The following is a 20,583-nucleotide window of genomic DNA, read 5'->3' as shown; positions in this document are numbered from 1 at the left end:
GATGTCAAAGCTTGCCTCCGCCCACATTCCGGGTGGTGGCGACATGATCCTGCAAAATTTGAGACTGGTGAAATGATGTTGAAATGCTGTTGGTCTCTAATCTTGCCAAGTTGCAATCTACAACGTCCACGGGTTCCGTTCCATTGGTCCGGAAAGAGGTTTCCGTGAAGTGTTGTTGAAGTCAATCAAGAATTTCTATGATACGAGCGGAGATGATAGCCCAGAAGATGCTCGCTTGTCCGGCCCCTGACAATTCCTTCAGTTGGTTGCTTTGCACCAACAACGGCGTCTTCTCTTGCTACAACACCGTCCAGGGTTCTCATCTTGGCGTACATGTAAGTCCACACAGCCAAAATCTTTTACTCAGCATGATAGGGTCGCTTGCGTAACAGGGTCTGAGAAAGTGTTCTTAAGTTCCAACCACCAGCCAACACGAACTGCAACCAACCAACCAACGTAACCAACCTGCAAGCCAAGTACGCCAGAGAAGCTACTTTATCCACAATGCCTGAGCAATGAAAATTGGGAGGACAACCCTGACCCCGGTATACGCGCCGCTCAGTCTCATACTACTAGTATTGTGCGTGTTGGCGTGCTACTTTCCTTCAGTCAAAGACTTAGTTGCGGATGAGCACCAACACATCGGCGCAGCCTTCAAGAGATGATCCACAGAAGAGATTCCTCGGCAGCAAGCCGGATCTTAGCTTTGGGTTTCTCATCGAGATGAGAAGGCCCGACGAACCCCACAAGGTCATGGAACGACTTCTAATTGCAAATGCACGTCCCCTGAGGCTACAACAAGGACAGGGTTTCTACCTTTTTTCAACGCCACAGACTACTGCGTCAACCCCAGTTTCCGGCCTCATCCGGAGTCTGAGTTCTGGGTATCCGTTCCTCGCTAGCATAATGTTGATCTTGCCTATTGGCCATGATAAAGGGGCACTGCTGTACTTCATGGACAACACTCCGTTTATCCGAACTCGCACGTATTTCAAGGGCCAGAACGAAGATAGTCACGCAGATAATATCGAAGTTGTAATCATTATAGCAATTATAGAATACTAAGTTGATAAAAGAAAACTTCACTTTTGTGCATTTATTTCATCCGTCCGGCAGGAGCAAAATACAGACCGAAGACATCGAGTGAGGGGACGGGACACGCATACGGGGAAAGTGACTCTTAGATCCGTCAAATGTAATCAGTAGTGCGCCTCTTCTGACCGAGTAGAGCAATCAATGGTGATCCACTCACCCGCATTCTAGACACTTTCCACTTTCCCAGAAGGGCTGTCGGCAAGCTGCTTGCAGAGGCGAACGTTACATCCCACAACCCGACTTCCTGCAGCCAGGCCCCAGCACCGGGGTTTCTGGGCAAACAACGCCTGATTCTTTCGGTTAGTACCTAATAGGATGACAATTGACGGTACATATCAGTCCGAAGAGATCTTGTAAAACCCTTCTCCTTCTTCTCATTGCCCGGCGACCATTCGTTTCTTCAGAGTCTCATCGAAAAACGTCGAGTGAAGGGGTCTGCATTCGCATTGAAAGCCTCCGTTGGCATTTTCTTTGGTCTACCATGAAGTCCCTCGCCTCCCTGACCTGTGCTGTGCTGGCCTTCATCAGCTTACAAGCAGACAGCGCCGTTGCGGCTCCCACCAACGGGACCCATCCAGGATGTTGTAAAAACCCTTCGATCAGATACGAATGGCGGCAGTTGTCTCTCGAGCAGAGGCTTGACTATATCCGCTCTGTCAAGTGCCTCATGGCTCTGCCGTCCGAAGGCAATGATCTCTGGCCTGGTGCGAAGTCACGATACGACGACTTCCAGGGTATGCACATATATATGACCCAGAAGGTGCACTTCAACGTAAGTTGAGTCTGCTGTCCGATCTGACAGATTAACATGACTGATCTGAGCGACTGGTTTGACAGGGCCCTTTTCTCCCGTAAGAAGACGACTTCCAATTATCAACCCTCAGTCTTCGTGGCTACTTGCGACTGACAAGTCACAGATGGCATCGTTGGATGCTTTATCTCTACGAGTCTGAGCTCCGCGATAAGTGTGCCTACAAGGGCACTCTTCCCTACTGGGACGTAAGTTTGGATAACACAGCTGAGGGGTTTCTGAACTCGCCCATCTTTGACAATGTCTATGGCGTTGGGGGCGACGGACCTTACATCGAGGATGTGAGCAACAAGACCGAGTTCCCCGTTCAGAAACCAATCACTATTCCGGAGAGAAGCGGTGGAGGCAAGTCCAATCACTTTAGTGATCGATATGGAAGATAAGCTGACTCAGGTATCCAGGTTGCGTCCAAGAGGGGCCTTTCGCCAATACCACTGTCCCAATGGGTCTCGGTATGTCACTCATAGCTTTCTCATGATCGATATTGAAGCCATCGCGAAACCGTTGCTGACCAGTTCAGGTTATTCGCTTGAGTCCACCCCTCATTGCCTCCGACGCGACTTCAGTCTACCCATTATCACTGCTGCCCTCAGTGACGAGGTCATCGATCGAACCATCGCCGCTGCCTCTTTCTCTGAGTTAAACGTGCACATTCAGGGTTATAGTATGCAAGTCAGCGGCATGACTCTACACGCAGGCATGCACCTGGGCATCGGTGGTGCTGTTGGAGATGTAAGATGAACCTCAATGTCATGATGATCTGTTGTGATCGTCAAGTAGACTCAACTGACCCTGGAAGTGCGCCGACATGTACTCGTCCCCCGGAGACCCTGTCTTTTACTTCGTCCATGGCGCCCTCGATAAGATCTGGAACGATTGGCAGCGCAGAGGTACGTCTACCGACACCTTGAGGCTCAGAATTAAGTCTTGCTTTCAAGTTTTCTCTGGACACAGTCTGGGAAGATGTTTCAAGTTCCCTGCTAAATAATTACCGTCATTGCGGTTCTAGATTGGCCCGCACGAAAGACCGATATTGGTGGCCCCGATGTTATGTACGGCTACCCGTTCAACTTCTTTGGGGACGTTGCCTACGAGAACATCACCTTGGAGTACCCGTTATCTTTCCCTAACTTCGGTGGGGACATGCTGGTTGCTGATATGATGGACATTCACGGTGGCCCTTTCTGTTATGAGTATAGGTGACCCAGGACTGCTGTAACGCTTCTTCGATGCCTCTTGAAAGTCTATGTATGTAACTCAAGCTGGATCTATAGTAGTGTCACTATAATCAGCCTGGACCTCTTCCTGGCCCAAAGTACTCCCGACCTTGTTTACAGCTACCACATCGTGAGTGCACACAAACACTGCAATAGTCGTTCGTGATAGGTAGCCGATCCTTTGCACATTGGCACTGTTGAGTTGTTAGCAATAAAATGGTTTTCCGCGTTGAGTGAGACTGACACAAGTCCATAAGTATGTGAAGCTACGCCGAAGCCGGCTTCCAGGTGAGCTTCTCGCATTCTCCTCCACATCTACCTTCTTCGCTTTTTTAACCTTTTTGGTGTTTTCAATACCTTCATCAATTTCTTCATCATCTTCAGTCTCTTTGGCCCTTTCCTTTATCTCCAGCCCGTCGATGCTTGAAGAAAGCGATACGAGAGCGACTTGTTGGAGATGCTGCGCTACGTGCCGCTGAAAGGCTTCAACTCTGTTCTTCTCGGTCGAAGAAAACGTTAAGTCGTCGCAGAAAAGACAGGAGGAAACGTCGATTTTTCTTCTCCTTCTACCTGTCGCGATGACGACCGAGATCTGATCTTCAGTCACCTGCAGTTCATGGGTGGTCCTAATATGCGCTTCCAGCTTTTCTGGGGTTTCCATGGTGTTTGCAGACTCTTCGCAGAGAATGCAAACCCAGATTCTGACGTGTTCGTTCTCATGCTTTCGCCACGAGAATCTGGTTTCAAAAAGTTGGTTCGCTTGCCTGCAGTGTTCAAAAGTGCATAGATAAGGCTGAAGATCGGTGAAAACGTGCTTCCTGTCGCATACCTAATTAATCTTCGCATCTGGCTCAACTTCGAAAGTCACTACTTACTTCCATTCCCGTCTATTCTCAACGGAACAATTGGTTCGACAATAAGGGCACTCAAATGGCACTCCATACTTAAGCTCGATACCGTCCAGTGTCATGCTAGTCAGGTCAGGAACGGTAAGATCGCCATGGTCGCCTTCAAGTAAACTCGAAAAAGATGTTGCAGGTATCCTAATAGAAGACACCACATGAGGCCTCGAGGAGTTAGAGACTTCGTAGCAGGCCGTAGCCTCGGAAGAATTAGCTTCGTTGGCATTTTCTTTTTCTTTGTCGTTGTTGCTAGAAGTCCCAGGGCGGTGCTCCTGCCAATACTGAATCATACGTCTCCGTCTTGTCACTGCATTTCCAAGACGTTGCATTAGCCATGGCTTGTCTTTGACTGTTGGAAGTATTTCGCCGATACGGGCAATGTCCGGCGATGCACTTTGATTCTCAAACTTCACAACCGGGAGCCGTGCCCCCGGTCTCTCCCTCATGATGAGGACGGATAATTCGAAGAGGTGCCCTATCGCAAATTTGATGCTCAGAAGAAGCTCTTGTAGCTCATCCGTCGCTGAGATCGAAATGGTTGCAGAGGAAGCTTTGCCTCTATTCTCGAGCCTTCCGGAGGCAATTTCGGAGGCTGTAATCCTTAGCAGGCTGGAAACTAGCTTGGGTCCACTACCTACCTGTCCGAGCCGAATCGCGAACTCTGTGTAAAGCGGACATGACACTTGACCTTATCTGGCTTGCGTTGCTGAGTCGAGCATCAAGGGAGCTGATTGATGTCGGTGGATACAACGCTCCAATACTCGCTGCCCATACTCGAAATCTTCCCCTACTGTCATCGGCCATTTCCTGCCGTCCATCTTCGTTTGAGGTGGAAAGCTCTGTTACAAGATCATTGAGTGCCTGTAAACAGGCAGTTCCAAGGGACGAGGTCGTTTCTAGGGCTGGGCTTTTGTCCATCTCTGGTTCCTCGTCGCTCCTGGTCATGCAAACGTGTCTCCCGTAGGCAAGTCAGCCTCTACGATGAGGGGTAAAGAACTGTCTCGATTATTGTGATACGGAAAATCGTACGTCATCTGCATAGGACCGGGTCAGCTGAATGTCAGCACCACTCTCAGGACCAACCAAACGCACAGGAGTCGCACAGAAGTCGCCACTTGCATAAGGCAACCTCTTCGCTGGGAGCCTTAAAATATACCCCGCGCTGCACCATCTTCCACTCCCACCATCGTTGCCAAATTTCTTCCGCATATACTACATGATACTACGACCGATGCAATGTCCGGGATTGAAGTGGCGGGTCTTGCTCTTGGAGCATTTCCTCTACTCCTTGAAGGGGCCAAAGGTCTGCATAACCAGGCCACAAAGGCCCAGTTCTACTGGAAATTTCGCACGAAGTTTCAGATTTTCTTGCAAGACATTGAACGAGAGAGCATAGCTTACGACCAGATCTTGCGAATTTTGCTGGACCAGTTAAACCTTACATCAGATGAGCAAGCCAAGTTCCTGAATGTCGAGGATCAGGATCTGTCCGTCCACTGGAGGACCCGCCGCCTCGATGCGCAGGTTCGGCGAAGATTCAAAAAGAGGGAGGTTGAATGGCTGGGATTTCAAATTTCCCGAGTGCAGGAGGCTTTGCAAGGTCTCCGTGAGCTGCTCTCAACTCATAAGGTAGGAAACTACACTTTCTGATTCTTCAGATCCAGTTACATAGCTTACGAAACAAAGGCATACCAGATAGACGCCCATGACTTCGATAGCCAACTTTTCAAAATAACGACAAGCTTCTTCAGCAAGAAGGATGAATTGTTTTCGAGGCTGGCACAAGGGAACAAAGACATCTTCGACTTTCTTGATCGTACGTCTCGAATTGGTACTTCGGGTCGCTCGGAGATCCAGGGTCTAAAACCCCACCAAAAGCAATTGCAACGTCTTCAGACTATCCAAAAGCAAGCCAAATCGCTATACAATTGTTTTCAAAGACATTTGTCCTGCGACTGCAACACTGGCCATCCTTGCGGTGTCACAATCCAGAAGCTCGGAAAGGATTCCAGGGACGATCGTGACATCATGGTGATGTTCAACCCTCTGGCAGAATCAGAACATCTTCGGGTCCGAATTGAAGTTAAAGATTCGGTTATCATGTCTACAAGGGAGAGCCAAACCATCGCCAATGCCGAATACTCAAATCACATTGAGTTGACTCGCTTGACGCAACAAGTGGCGACTAAAAACGCTCAGAAAAGAGCGGTCAAGACTGTTGGAAGTTTGACAAAGTTGGTAGAATCCGCTACCGCAGTACTCGGTGTCTTACCAGGCTCATCAAGTGAGCACCAAGGCGAAGTGGAAAAGCAACCAAAGCGACTGACGAAAACCCCCATGCCAAAAGTTTCAGATGTGACTTCGCCAATAACAGACATGACTTCGCTGAAGTCAGGCGCAACTTCGCCGGTATCAGACAACTCTGCCACAAAGAAGATAAGTGAGCCACCCTCTGCTGCTTCTAGGTCAGTTATTTTGCTCTTCTACAGATTTAATCTGCTCTGACATTCGCCTCAAGCCAGATGAAGGATTCGGAGTCGAAACTTCGCGTCGATATGGCCGAAGATCAAATTGCACAGCAGTCTGGATTTGATAATGACATCCGAACCAAAACCATACCTATCAAAAACCTTTGTCAATCTATCGCTTGTGGTCCTCACCTGCCATGCCTTGGTTATCTTGATGGAGATGACCAGACTCGCGTTTATCTGCACGCCGAAGTCACAAACCCGACAACCGACCGCGTCAAATTTGATAGTCTGCATTCCGCTCTCAAAGATGGGGTCTCTCGCCCAGAGCGCTTGAAAATTGCCCTCATTGCAGCCTTCCTTGTGGGAGGTATGGGCGAGTCCCCGTGGCTTAAACCAGAATGGACCTCCGGAGACTTTTATCTCTGGACGGAGTCGGAAAACACGGCGTATCAGCCATACTTCCTTCACAGTTCTCTATTACATACTCTCCACAAGTCTACAAAGCTCAAACAGACATCACAGGGACGGACCAACCTCTATCTCTTGGGTGTCATCCTTCTCGAACTGGTTTTCGGCGAGAGGCTTGAGGATCAACCGATTCGTGGCAAGTACTTGGGGAAAGATGGAATACCGAATGAGATGACAGACTTCTGCACAGCTGTTGAGTGGAAGACAAAAGCGCAGCAAGAAGTGGGATTTCGGATTGCAGATGGAATTGGCTGGTGTCTCGGATGTTTGCACGGTCCTCCGCAGGACATTGGCAGCAGCGAGTGCTTGAAAAATATATCGCAAAATGTCATCTCACCCTTGGAGGAGTTCTTGAAGCAGTGGTTCGAAGATCCTGTTTCCTAGACTCTCTAAAGATAGTCACGATTTCTGAAAATAACAGCCTACCTGCACGATTGATGATTATGAAATTGAGGGCAAGCATATCCGAGCCTGATGTTCTTGAATAGAAGTAAGAACCTTCTCTCATTCTGTCCACATCGAATGGGCTTGAATATTTCAACCGGTGGCAGTTTGAGGGCCCGTTGAAAAAGTAGAGAATTTCCTGCGCTCTTGTGCTTCTGCCTTTTGGTATCTTCATGAAGTGCCGTCGTTGGAATACTAAGGTAAGCCGATGAGTGGGGCCGTTATCCGGCCCGGCCCCTCTAAAGATCGCTCGGATCCCGCCGACGGCGCGAGGAAACTCCCTCGGGGCGATGCTACCTTACTTTAGCCAACTTCAGCTCAATTGAGCTGATGTCAGGAGAGTGTCAAGCTAGCTAGTGCCATCTGATTTTTCTGCCCTTGGAGAATAGGTCTATCTTGAAGAAGGTCGGAACTGACGAAAACTCAAAGCTAGAAGGAACAATCTCTTTACAAGCAAGATCTTGCAGATCTTCATTGTCTTATTAGTACCTACCCTTGATGCCCCGCACAGACCATCTAAGAAGAGCTAGAGGTGACAGCAAGGTGAAAGTAAGCGGTGAATGTTAACCACCAGGTGAAACCTAGTGGCTAATCTTAGGAAGAATTGACATCTTTAGTTGGTAATCCAGCACTAATCGCACCTGCCATCACCAGTTCAACACTCTTTCAGTCTCTGGCAGGTCGCAGTGCGCAGGCTATCTTCATGCACCCCTGAATGCCGTCCAATTGAGGCAGAGCAATAAAGCTTGGACCATGTAGCGGTGAGAGGGTCACCAGTACCTGATTGGCTGTCAGGACCCCCGCAGGCAGTCAAGTACTGGAGACCCAACAGACCAGAACAGCAGTGGCAGACTGGCGCTAATCCCAGTGAAGGAGGGGGAAAGCACCCTTCAATGGCAGGCCTGTCGTGCCACTGGTCGGCCTTGTTGATTTTTGCCCCGCCTTGCCCACAACAAGAGACCGTGGACCCTCCAAACCTCTGAAAACCATCACCACGGCCTTCCTTCCCCCTAGCTCTTCCGAACCTCATCTCTGCGCTGCGCGCGTGAAAATATTCCCTTTCCCCATCCCAATTTGCGTCGCAGTATCCCTCCAGCTTCCTTGAGCTACTATTCATCATGAAGGGCGAGGTAAGTCAACGCGTCTTCCTTTATTTCCTACTCCAAAAATGCAACCGCAGCTGCTGCATCGTGGCTTTGCTGGCCATTTTCGCGTCGGAAACGACCCCTGAAATTTGGCCCAGCTATCTTGGGTAGCTTACCTCGGTCTGGAGCTCGAGTACTGATATCAAATTGTCTCCAGATTCTTCACCTTCACCTCGGCCAGGCCGGTACCCAGCTGGGTAACTCTGCTTGGGAGCTGTACGTTGACCTCCTTCGTCCCATATTGTCCTTATCCGATTGAAGATGCGATGGACTGACCGCCAGCGCGCAGTTACCTCCTCGAGCACGGCCTCGGCCCCGATGGTCGTCCTGACCCCAACGCCAAGGACGTCGTCGACGGCGGATCCTACGAGACGTTCTTTACCGAGACTAGCAATGGCAAATACGTCCCTCGATCCCTCTTCGTCGACCTCGACCCCTCCCCTATCGACGAGATCCGAACTGGCGGCTACCGCCAGCTCTTCCACCCCGAGCTGTTGATCAGCGGCAAGGAGGATGCCGCCAACAACTACGCCCGTGGTCACTACACCATTGGCAAGGAGATGGTCGACAATGTCATTGACCGTGTCCGCCGCGTCGCCGGTTCGTCTCCCCATGCCGCCTACATGGTCGTTGGCCCGCGCCCAAACTGACGGAAACCTTCACAGACAACTGCCACTCCCTTCAGGGCTTCCTGATCTTCCACTCCTTCGGTGGTGGTACCGGTTCCGGTTTCGGAGCTCTTCTTCTTGAGCGCCTGTCTACTGAATACGGCAAGAAGTCGAAGCTCGAGTTCGCCGTCTACCCCGCGCCCCGTGTCTCGACTGCCGTCGTTGAGCCTTACAACGCTGTTCTGTCCACCCACAGCACCATCGAGAACTCGGACTGTACTTTCCTGGTTGACAACGAGGCTGTCTACGACATCTGCCGCCGCAACCTGGACATTCCCCGTCCTTCGTACGACCACCTGAACCGCCTGATCGCCCAGGTTGTCAGCTCCATTACCTCGTCCCTCCGCTTCGATGGTGCCCTCAACGTCGATCTGAACGAGTTCCAGACCAACTTGGTCCCCTACCCCCGTATCCACTACCCCCTCATCAGCTACGCTCCCGTCATCTCGGCCTCCAAGAGCTCTCACGAGAGCTTCAAGGTCCAGGAGCTCACCTTCCAGTGTACGTCCCCAATCCCACAAACTTCTGGATCCTAGAGACTGACAGATCGCAGGCTTCGAGCCCAACAACCAGATGGTCGTCTGCGACCCCCGCAACGGAAAGTACATGGCTGTCGCTCTCCTGTACCGTGGCGACGTCGTTCCCCGCGACTGCAACGCTGCCATTGCCGCCCTCAAGGCCAAGGCCTCGTTCAACCTCGTCGAGTGGTGCCCTACTGGTTTCAAGCTTGGCATCAACTACCAGAAGCCCATGGCTGTCCCCGTCGCCGCCAGCGACGGTGGTCTCGCTTCCGTCGACCGCTCCGTCTCCATGCTTTCCAACACCACCGCCATCGCCGAGGCCTGGTCGAGATTGGACCACAAGTTCGATCTCATGTACAGCAAGCGTGCCTTCGTTCACTGGTACGTTGGTGAGGGTATGGAGGAGGGTGAGTTCAGCGAGGCCCGTGAGGACCTTGCCGCGCTTGAGAAGGATTACGAGGAGGTTGCCGCCGACTCTTTCGAGGCCGACGAGGGTGACATCGAGTACTAAGCCGACACCGGACATGTCATTTCTTCGTCATGTGGTATATCGACTGCTGCAACGAACGACGACATACCTGGTGGCAGGCGAAACGAATGCATGAAAAAACTTGTTCTGGCGACCGTTGGAGTGTCGGTTCGGTAGATTTCTCTGTTCTCGTTCTCGCCGAACGGATATGGACGCGAGGCACTGGGTTACCCCCCAAGCCCATGATGGATATTTCGGAGTCAAGCTCGAGTTGATAATAGATGAGACCAAGTCACTTTTTTCTTCACGCGAGTACATACACGTCGTCTTCTGGTTTCCCAATTCTTGAGAACTTGGAACCTTTTACCGTAGTCAAATTGTAACTGGACGTAGCCTGAAACAACTGTCATCGACTTCAAAGTGATCATGGTGATTTGACGTGAGATGTTGCCGAATTTGAAATAATCACAATCATGCATGGATGCCCAAAGTCAATGCAGCGGTATCTAGATTAATTTTTGGACGCCTTTCCGATGCCTTTTATGCCCACAGTGATACCCGGGAAACTTATACATGAGCCAGTCCCTCACCCTTTGTATCATTACACCGCAACTTTACGAAGACTTCTCCTTCTTCCTCCACTCCTGCGCTCTCTTCGCGCCACGACCCGTAGGCTTCGTCGACTTCTTCACACCGCCCTTACCCTTGGTCCGCTTGCCGAACTTGAGGTCCGACGGCCTGCCGTCCTTGGCGCTGGCCCGACGACCCTCGAAGATGAAGTCCTCGGGCGCCTTGATGTCGTCCTTGGGAACGACACCGGAACCGTTGGCCTGACGCGGCTTCCTGTCGCCGCCCTTGCGGTCGCGCATCTCGCGCATGGCGCCGGAACGACCCAGCAGACGACTCGCGCGGCCGGCCATGGATTGCTGCTCGGGCGTGATCTTGGCCTTGTACTTGGTGCTGCCGGGACCGCGGGCGCCGGGACCACCGGCTTGGGGCTTGCCCTTGGCGGAGCGCTCCATGGCGAGGGCCGTCTTGTGAGGGGCCTTGGCGCGGGTTACGCGCAGGATACGCGGGAGCATAGGCGGGTACTTCTTGCCGTCCAGGAGGAGGGCGGCTTCGACATGGTTCGCGTCCTGCGTATTGTCAGTATATTGCGCTTCCGATTTGGGGTCTGTAGGATACTCACGTAGAACTGGACATAGGCGAAACCCTTGCCTACTCTCGTCTTGGGATCGCGAACGACGCGCACGTTCTCGACCTTGCCGGCCTGCTTGCCAAACGTCCTCCACAGACCCTCCTCGATGTCCGCGGGCACCTTCGTCCTCTTCTTCTCCACCCTCTCGCCGTCCTCGCCCTTGGTGACGATGGTCTCGTCGTCGACGAAGCCGAGGTTGCCGACGAAGACGCAGCGGCGGTGGTCGGTCGCAGCGGGGTGGGCGACGCTGTCGACGCGCAGGTGGCGGTCGAGGACGACGGAGCCGTTGAGCTCGGCGACGACCTTGCGGGCGGCGGCCGGGGTGGAGAAGACGACGTAGGCGTTGGCGGACTTTGTCGTCTCCTGCATGATGGAGCTGGTGATGTACGCGGCGCGCTTGGGGAGGGCGCCGGTGGAGAAGGCGAGGGAGCGGAAGCGGACGGAGTCGATCTTCTGCGCGGGCTTGGCGTCCTTGTCGAGGACGCTGGAGAGGTGGGCTTCGAGGGTGCGCTTGGCGGCCTTGTTTGTGACTGCTTCGGCGGCGACGTTGGAGAGGAAGACGGTGCGGTTTGCCTTTTCGATTTCGTCATTCTTGTCCTTGTTCTTGGACTCGGGCGCGAGGGATTCGTGGACTGGGACTTCATCCTCGTCCTCGTCGTCGTCTGCCTCCTCCTCAGCGTCCTCCTCGGATGTTTCTGAAGATTCGTCCTCCTTATCCTTCTTGACCTCCTTTTTGGTGCGCTTCTCGGCGGGCTGTTCCTTTTCCTCGGCTTCCGCGAGTTTGCTCAGGTATTTGCCCTCGATATCGTCCTCCTCCCTCTTGCGCTTGCGCTCCTTCTTCGGCTTCGCGGCTGGTTCTGGGGTAGAATTTTGCTCTGACGCGTCGCTTTCGGAATCTTCCTCGCCATCTTCGTCTTCGTCCTCGCTCCCCTCTGCTGAGTCTAGCTCGGAGAGCTCCTCATCGTCCTCCTCGTCGGCGTCGGGCAGTTCTTCGTCTGAGTCGACAGTTTGGGCCTTTGCCTTTGGTGGAGGTGCTTCAGAATATCTCTTCACTGGCGGCACAACGACTGGACCCGACTGGAATTTTGTTAGAATTTTCGAGGCTCAATTGGTCGAGATATCCAAGTTGTCCGAGACTTACACTGGATGCGAACAGCGCATCAAGGGTGGGGTCGATGGCCTTTGCAGAGGCCGTGATTCTCGATTTACTTTTGTACATGTTAGTCCTTTCAGAATTTCCAGCAGAAAAGATGTATCACAAACCCCTTTGCCATTGTTGCGACAATTCCTTTTTGCTACGTGACGTCCCGATGTTTTTTTTTCTCTGCAACGGGCCTACTGTAGATGCACCGACCCCCCCAAGTCTCGCCGGCAGCAGAAAAAAATCAAGCTCCTCTATCTCTGGCCTGCGCCCACCCCAGCCGATAAGAGATTTTCGGGGGTTCGGAGGCTGATAAGAAACCGGATCAACCAGCAATTGGTGCAAAACGTCAGCAGGCCGCTATTTGCCGAGATCAAGTGCCCCGTGCCCACTGTAGTGCCAGCGCTCACCGCTTTCGCTGTCAGGGCGAGGTTCTGCCGACCGATCCTGGTTCCGCACTGGGAAGACGGGAAAGGCACAGAGAGGGAGCAGGTGAGCGCATCTCTCGCGGAGCGGCAGGTCACTAACGCCTCTCTTCCCATCCCCGAAAACCCACCACAACACCACCATTTCGCGCTCGCCCACGTCTGTTTCCGGGCCCAGGCAATCCCAAGCTTTCATGCTGTCCTCTGCCAGCTTTTATTCACACGACGATTTTGGCAGACACTCTCTTTGCTTCCCACAACGCCCAGCCCACCTCTCCAACCCGCTGCTGGCTGTCCCTCCGCGCCCCGTCCTCGCTCCCACGAAAACTCGTCTCGCCGAATTGCACACCTCCACGACCCATCCTGCCTCCAAACCACCCGACTTGATATCGCACAGCTCTGTATCATCACCTCGTCCTCAATGGCAGCTACGGCGTCAGCGCCGCCTGCCCTCTCTCCGGGCCAGGCGACGCTCGATCACGACGACAGTGCCATTTCCAGCCCGCTAACCGACGGCCCTCTGACCGAAATCGGGGAGGGAGACGGCGCCGAGTCTGTCGATGGCATGCAGCTGGACCCGTCTCTGTCAAATCATGACGACGCGCTCGACTCCGACAGCAATCTGTCCGAGGTTCACGATGAGGCCAACGATACCGAGGCGGAGACTGAGCGTCTTTACGACTCCCCGCAGGCCCAACGTCACAAAGACGTGGTCGTCAATCAGTTCAACGACGGCCAAGTCTTTGAACGCACCCCGAGCAAGCTTAAAAAGACATTTTCCATCGACGGCGCCGACGATGGCGACGACGACAGTCTTTCCGAACGGGACGATGCGTCGATGACCTCCAGCCACCCTGACGAGGCATCTCCCAGCAAGCCCAAGAGGTCCACCGAGCTCCCCTCTACTGAGGACACATCTGAGAGCATTGATAGCAAGAAGCGAAAGAGGTCTCCCGTCGCAGAGTCCTCTGAGCCGGGCCAACCTTCAAGGAAGCGCACCGGCTCGGTCGTTCCTCAAGAGCAGGAGCAACACAAGCATGACGTGGACATGCACCAAGACGAAGCCCCATCCGCAAATTCGCACAGCGGCGATCACTCCGCGACCGATGATAACGCGCCCGAGCTTCCACCTGGCAAGCGTGGCCTGTCGCGCGACGGTCACAGCCCCGTCAAGGACTCGCAAATAACCAAGAAGATTACCCGCAACGGTAGCAGGCGCAAGGGCAATGCTGCCGAGGCCCACGAACACGACAGCCATGACGACCCACGCGATGACGGCCGGGGTGACGAGGAGGTTGGGGTTCACGATGACGATCATGCCGAACATGAGGGTGACGATGACGCGGAAGCGACGCATGACGAAGAACGTAAGAAGCGACACCATCAACCAGGCATACCCAAGCTGACAAAATCTGCAGTAGAGAAGAGGCGTGCAGCCGTCGAGGAATGGACTGACCTGGAAGAAAAGTTTGTGCTCTTCCGTGAGCGGTGAGTCTTGGGTTGTTCCAACGTTCGCTCTCAACACGCGCTGATTGAATTGCCGCAGATTATACAAGGATCGACTAGAGCGCCTCGAGCAGGAGGAGAGTTCTCTGCAAGCCGAACCACCTTCGCACCCCGAGTACCTCAACATGAAGCAGTGCTTGGACGAGAGGCTTGACAAGAAGCTCCAGCACATCAACAGGGAGTACGAGCTCTCGGTTGAGGGGCTCGAGCGACTCGCGGTTGCTCGCCGCGCCCAGATTTGGGATCAATTCTACCAAGGCGTGCGGGAACAGCGCTCCAAGATGCTGGAAGACCTGAACAAGGAGTGGTACGAGACGCAGAATGCCAGGCGGAGCGCGCACAGCGTTCCAGACTATGGTCTTCTGTTCCCCACAAATCCCGCGCAGCGCACGAGGAATGCTGTCGCGTACAACTCGGAGGTCTCCTTCCTCGCAGGCCTTGCCAAACACGAGGGCTTCCCCGCTGTTCCCTCCATGCGAGGCGCCAACATGTCGGAGATCGATGATGATTTGGAGGCCATGAAGGTAAGCCGATGATTTGCCCCTCCCGTGGGGCTTCTATTGACCGCCTTCTTAGCGCAATTCAAAGCCTCGCCAACGATCGATCATGCAACCACTTGAGGACTATCAAGCAGTCGCATTCGGAGGTTCTCTAGGTCCTGCCGGTGAACAGTTCATCAAAGACACCCCTTGGGCAAACCCAAATCACATTTCACACAAGATCAACCCAGGTCCTACGGCGCAGGCAGTTCATGCCAACAGCCCGTCGCAGGGGAAGACGGCCATGGCCGGCCCATCACATCCACCGCCAGCGCTATCTAACGGCCACCCTGTGCCGCAGACGTCGCCGCACACGAGTTTATTCCCCTCGGCATCCCCAGAGATGGTACGGACAGCCAACGTCTTGACGCAGAGCGCTCAGATGAAGCGCGCGGGTAGTCGGGCGTCAAAGGCAGCAAAGGAAACGGCGCCTAAACAAGAACCAGTTTCGGCGATGGCAAGTTAAGGGCGGCATCACCGGGTCACTGACGGCGTTTTCGAGGCTTACTGTACTGTTATGATACCCCACGACGGCTTGGGCGAAGATCGCCCTTCTTTTTCTCTTTTCTCAGTTACGTTGGTTGGGACTGCGCAAGAAGGCGCGGGCTTTTCACTCTTGGGACCGCATAGAAGCGCGGAGACCCTCAGTTTACTAAAAAGTAGGGAGGCTTGGATTTGATTGGGGGCGCCTCGTGTTGCATTGGGACGGACACTTTCTCTCCTGTACCTTGACGAGACATGTACAAAATCACCGCTTGAGGACTTGGTATTTTACATTGATGTACCCCGGCGTAGGAGCGAGTTATGCCTCGCTGATATATATTACACAATGCAAATGCTCATTCGCCTGGAGGAACCACCACTGCAGTACATATCTGCAGCCTCGCCACGGGAACCATTCGCATAATCATCTCTCATTCGTTGCAATTCAGTTGGACTTCGCAGGCTGTCTCGGGGTGTCGGGAACCTTGACGTCTTCGAACTCGTCTTGTCCGACCGCCTTCAGGGTGTACCAGTCTAAAGTGAACATTAGCCACTATTAACCTGCACCGTGATCCAGGACTGCGACATACAGACTGCGCCGGCGAAGCACCACAGGCCAGTACCGACAGCGAGGTTCTTGACGAGGTACGGCTTGCGGGCTCGGATCAGAGCGGGGCCCTGTCGCAGGTTGCGATCGTAGTAGGAGGACTTCTTTGGGCTGTCATTTTCACTTCGTCAGACCACTCATCCGGAGAAAGACGGGGCGAGATCGAGGACGCAATTACATTGCCATTGCGACTGTGTATGTCTTTCGGGGGTGACGAAAAGTCTATCGTGGTCGTAGGAGGCGGGGTGTCGTAGCTTCAAGTGCCCGGGGGCGATCGTGGATGCGCCGTGATGGGAAGTTCGATCTTGGTCGCAAATGATGCAGAGGAAATTCACAAGCCCGAGCATTCCCTCGTCGCTGATTGGTACCTTATCGATAAGGCGGCAAAGGTTCGGTGGAATTGATTGTGACGTAGACTACGCCGATAAGCTGTGACCAGGGACCCTGCCGGCCGGGTGGTGTTTGTTTTTTTGGGCCAGAGCAAGAGCCGCCGCTTGATGCTTCAGCGAGACATTCCTTGCTGCTTTTCTTGCAGTTTACTGAAGTAGCTACGTTTAGAAGCTGCGACGGCAAGCTCAAATCTCCAAGCCAATTGCATTACAAAACAGACGAAGCTTCCGGCTATTTCGTCGTCATTCACGGAGCCAGCTCCTTTTCTCATCACGTTTCGATCCATTCTCTCGCTCTCTTCAGAAAATTGTCCTGCGGCTCTGGGCAGCAAGGACGCTAACCGAATACGGTCATCAAGGAAGACACGCCCCGTCATAATCCGCGTCGCTTGTCACGCAGTCTTTCGACGTCGCCAGACGCTGGAGCTGCCTGCTGGAGAACCCTTCAAACCTACTCTCGGGTAGGGCAAAAACGGGCAATCGCATCTGAGATCAATCGCTTCTGAGTTCGCCCAGTCGCCCACCTCAAATCCATCAATCCTTCCCCAGCGGCTTTGACGATTTCAGACGATTTGCGGCCCTGTGTTTATTTTCGGCGCGTTGGAGGATGGTTATCCAGAAAAGCTTGAGCTCTCCATATTTCGACAAGTCGCGACAAGCTCCTGCCCTCGTGATCTCAAACCCCTCGGCCTTGCCAATTTCCGCCACCATCAGAACAACGACCAGCAATCGCGCCTTGCCTTGATTTCTTGACCTCTTCCGACAAGCATCTCTACCATCCCCGTAGTTCGTCGATTACCCCCGCACCGAACGATGGCGTCCGCCTCTGAGCAGGCGTCCGTCAGCGAGCAGATCCGCCAGCTCAACGACGCACGCAAGCTCGTCCTCGGCGACGTCAAATACTACCCCAACGTCGTCCAGAGCATCCTTCCGATCGTCGGGCCCGCCGCGCGCGTCGAATTACGAAGATGGGGCGCCGACTTTCTGGCAGAGGCCTTTGCGACGCCCGCCCTGCCCGGCAGCGAGAAGGAGACGATGCAGCTTTTCGTGCTGGACACGCTGCAGACCATGGTCGACAACCCCAACGAGGACGCGCATGTTCTGCGCAGCGCCATACAAACTGCAGCTAGCATCTACCCGTACGCGATGCGATGGATGTGCGTGCGAACCCTGGATTGAACTTGAATCGTGTTGGGGTGGGAAGGCCTGGATGCTGACTTTTTATCGGTAGTATCAACAACTCGTACGACACCGTCACATGGGAGCGGATGGTCGCGATCAAGAAGCGCATTCTCAGGATATGGGATGATGCTGAGCCTACAGTGCGGATATGCTGCATCAAGTTTGCGCAGCGAGTTGTACTGGCGCAATCAGCTGCCAACCCACAGGAACCCAGAGTAGGCTCGGCCCGTTGCATCGCCATGCTGATGATACTGACAAACCCGGCAGCGTGGTGACTCTCTGGACATTTCTTTAGACAAGATTCCGCCAAATCATTCGACTCTCGACCCTAGAACGCTCGACGCCGAAGGAGCTGGACTTTTGGACAGAATGCTGAGTGTGTTGCAGGAGAACAGCAGGTAAGGACCGGTCTGGGGGAGTAGACTTGGGCCAAAGCTAACCACAGCGATATCGTGATAGTGATGTCCTCATTGTTGATGCCACCCTCAACTGCTTGTCTGTCTTGATCCGCACCCGGCCTGGCACTGCCAACAGGATCCTGAATGCCGTGCTCAACTTCAACCCACTGAAGCTCGCAAACTCGCCCATGACTCCCAAAACCCGCGTAATGGTCAAGTCCATGGAGAAGACCACCCGTATGCTCTTGATCCATCTGTGCAAACGGTATTCCACACTGTCCATGACCCGTCTACGCCATCACTAACATCGAACCGCAGCGATCCCCACAACCCCATGGCGCCTCGCATCCAGCAGCATGTTGAGAGAATGATGCGCATGCGCAACGAGATCTTCGACGAGGCCGGTCGGAAGCGGGCCTACGAAGCCCAGCATCACGACGGCATGGAGGCGAAACGTCAACGAATGGTGCCTCAAGTCTCGAACGTACCACAAATACAGATTACGCCTCTGCCACCCGGCCCTCACAGCCTGGGTGATGTCTTTACTCTGACGGGTAGTGAAGGCCTGAAGGCTTTCAATGTGGCGACTTTGCCTACTGCAATGGCAGCCAAGATCAGCATCACCACCCTGCTGCGAACAGATCAACAACTCCTCGCCAAAGCCGTAGAGGTAGGTCTACCATGCCGTGTCATGGAACAGTCTTTTAACATTCGCAGGGCATCCGAGGACGACTGAACGCGTTGGCTGCTCAACCGCCGCCAGCCATTAACCCAGAAACTGCTCCCTTGGGCGTTGAAGAGGACGATGACGACTATGAGCCGGACTTCTCCGCAGCCGAGGATAACGAGCAGATTCTGAACAAGCTTGATAATGATAGCGTCACCAAGCTAGATGACGGAGACTTTGGTTTGAGGTCGTTCAAGTTGCCACCTCCCCCAGCGCTCACACCAGAGCTGGCGCTCAGTGCGGGTCAAGGCTCTGTGATGTCTCTATTCCAGTTCGTGAAAACGCTGGAAGACCCCGCCAAGAAACCCAAGTCCGGTATCAACCGGTTAGCGGCCAGTAGCAATGATCGTGAATCATGGATCGCCATCATCACGCGTCTGGCAAGTCGGTCGTCGGCAGGCATGGAGGAGGTGGACGTCAAGGGCGAGGGCAGCAGCTCCGCAGCTCGGCTGTCCCTCAGCAACAGCATCAGAGATTCTCTATACACCTACGTCCTCGAGGACTTCCGTCGCCGGATCGACGTAGCAATCACCTGGCTGACGGAGGAGTGGTACAACGACCAGCTTCAGAAGAAGCAAGAGGGCGACCACCCTCTGCACTACGAGAAGTGGGCGCTGAAGCTGATCGACGGCTTCTCGCAATACCTCACCGCCCAGGACAAGGTACTTACACGCTTCCTGGGCGAGATCCCGGAGCTCAGCCCGGCCATCCTCGCCCGCGTCAAGACTATGTGTCGAGACCCGCTGGTCGTCCCGCTGGCGTTGACGAGTTTGTTGTATCTTGTCATGATGCGGCCGCCTGTCAAGGAGCTCGCTCTAGATACGGTCCAGGACATCTGGACAGAGTGTAAGTTACGGAAACAGCTCTCCGTGGTGTTTATTTAGTCGGCATTGCTAACACCTGATGACAGTCGAGGACGCGCGACCGTTGGCCGCCAAGTATCTGGTCAAGTTTCGCCCGGCCTTCCTGGAGGCCGCCAAGGCTAAGGCCGACGCGGAGAGCAGCAACAACAACAATGCCGCCGCGGCAACCAACAACACGGCGATCGCAACATGAGCATGGCCGCTTCGCATGCGGCCGGCAGGGTCACGCGACCATGGATGATTTCACAAGTACGACCATGCAAACACGGATGTAGAGGGTCGGGCGGCCCAAGACGGGAGACACGGAAGAGGTTGTCGCTACGGAATTCGAGTTTTACGAGAAGGCCAGCTGCTGAGAGCCTCGGTATACCCACACACCATCGAAGAAACCAGAGAGTTTTCGAGCTTCGGAAAGTCACGCACGCGCGGCGGCGGCGGACACAGATTAGCATGGCATTGGGCTGTGGCGTTTTGCTTTTTTGACATCGTAGGACTGTATGGATAACCAACAACTGTACGCATAAGTATACCTCGAGGGGTTAGGACCTGGTCAGGAGAGGCGGCAGGCGAAGACAGGGAAAACGAGCAGAGGTCCGAAAAGCAAGTAGTGGAATTGAAGGTTTCGGGACGGGGATGTCACGCGGCCGAGTCCGCTCCCGCCTGTTATTCATTTTGAATGAAGACTTGAAAAGGATCTGCTGCATGAGAGACGATTAGTGCCCAAGAAGGGATTGAAGATGTGGAACACGCGCTGTGAACGGGTAATACGGATTACGGGAACGACTGGATGTTGGCGACGGGCTCGTTTCTCGACCATATCACGTTGGGCAGCAGTCGTCTGTCAACGAAGACACCGGCCACAAGGACGGTCGGCGCTTGGGCTTGGGGGAGGTGCGTTTGATGGGACGACGCGC

General features: G+C 53.8%; 4 protein-coding genes across 4 annotated transcripts; 3 read left to right on the top strand and 1 right to left on the bottom strand.

Annotated features, from left to right (window-relative positions):
• Nucleotides 1-1,576: 1,576 nt before the first annotated feature.
• CkaCkLH20_05931 (uncharacterized protein) lies at nt 1,577-10,253 on the top strand (the record flags this gene model as incomplete). The annotated part of the gene is made up of 12 exons (XM_038888648.1): nt 1,577-1,867; nt 1,933-1,946; nt 2,013-2,245; nt 2,308-2,358; nt 2,427-2,638; nt 2,706-2,796; nt 2,916-3,099; nt 3,181-3,253; nt 8,711-8,796; nt 8,843-9,153; nt 9,219-9,722; nt 9,775-10,253. 12 exons carry the CDS (start codon nt 1,577-1,579, stop codon nt 10,251-10,253), a joined length of 2,529 nt encoding a protein of 842 aa, XP_038745984.1.
• Nucleotides 10,254-10,825: 572 nt separating this feature from the next.
• Nucleotides 10,826-12,628, bottom strand: CkaCkLH20_05930 (nucleolar protein 12; the record flags this gene model as incomplete). Its single annotated transcript, XM_038888647.1, has 3 exons — nt 10,826-11,347; nt 11,401-12,486; nt 12,551-12,628. The coding sequence occupies 3 exons, from the start codon at nt 12,626-12,628 to the stop codon at nt 10,826-10,828; spliced, it is 1,686 nt and encodes a 561-aa protein (XP_038745983.1).
• Nucleotides 12,629-13,396: 768 nt separating this feature from the next.
• On the top strand, nt 13,397-15,486 carry CkaCkLH20_05929 (transcriptional regulatory protein dep1; the record flags this gene model as incomplete). Its single annotated transcript, XM_038888646.1, has 4 exons — nt 13,397-14,342; nt 14,394-14,463; nt 14,522-15,005; nt 15,058-15,486. The coding sequence occupies 4 exons, from the start codon at nt 13,397-13,399 to the stop codon at nt 15,484-15,486; spliced, it is 1,929 nt and encodes a 642-aa protein (XP_038745982.1).
• A 1,826-nt stretch (nt 15,487-17,312) lies between these two features.
• CkaCkLH20_05928 (mRNA cleavage and polyadenylation specificity factor complex subunit) lies at nt 17,313-19,862 on the top strand (the record flags this gene model as incomplete). The annotated part of the gene is made up of 7 exons (XM_038888645.1): nt 17,313-17,656; nt 17,731-17,896; nt 17,949-18,079; nt 18,141-18,344; nt 18,398-18,749; nt 18,797-19,652; nt 19,717-19,862. 7 exons carry the CDS (start codon nt 17,313-17,315, stop codon nt 19,860-19,862), a joined length of 2,199 nt encoding a protein of 732 aa, XP_038745981.1.
• Nucleotides 19,863-20,583: the final 721 nt, after the last annotated feature.

The sequence above is a fragment of the Colletotrichum karsti genome (assembly GCF_011947395.1).
Source record: "Colletotrichum karsti strain CkLH20 chromosome Unknown Scaffold17, whole genome shotgun sequence".
Classification (NCBI taxonomy): Eukaryota; Fungi; Ascomycota; class Sordariomycetes; order Glomerellales; family Glomerellaceae; genus Colletotrichum; species Colletotrichum karsti.
The sequence above is the reverse complement of the archived record's forward strand: the minus strand, read 5'-3'. Positions and strand labels throughout refer to the sequence as shown.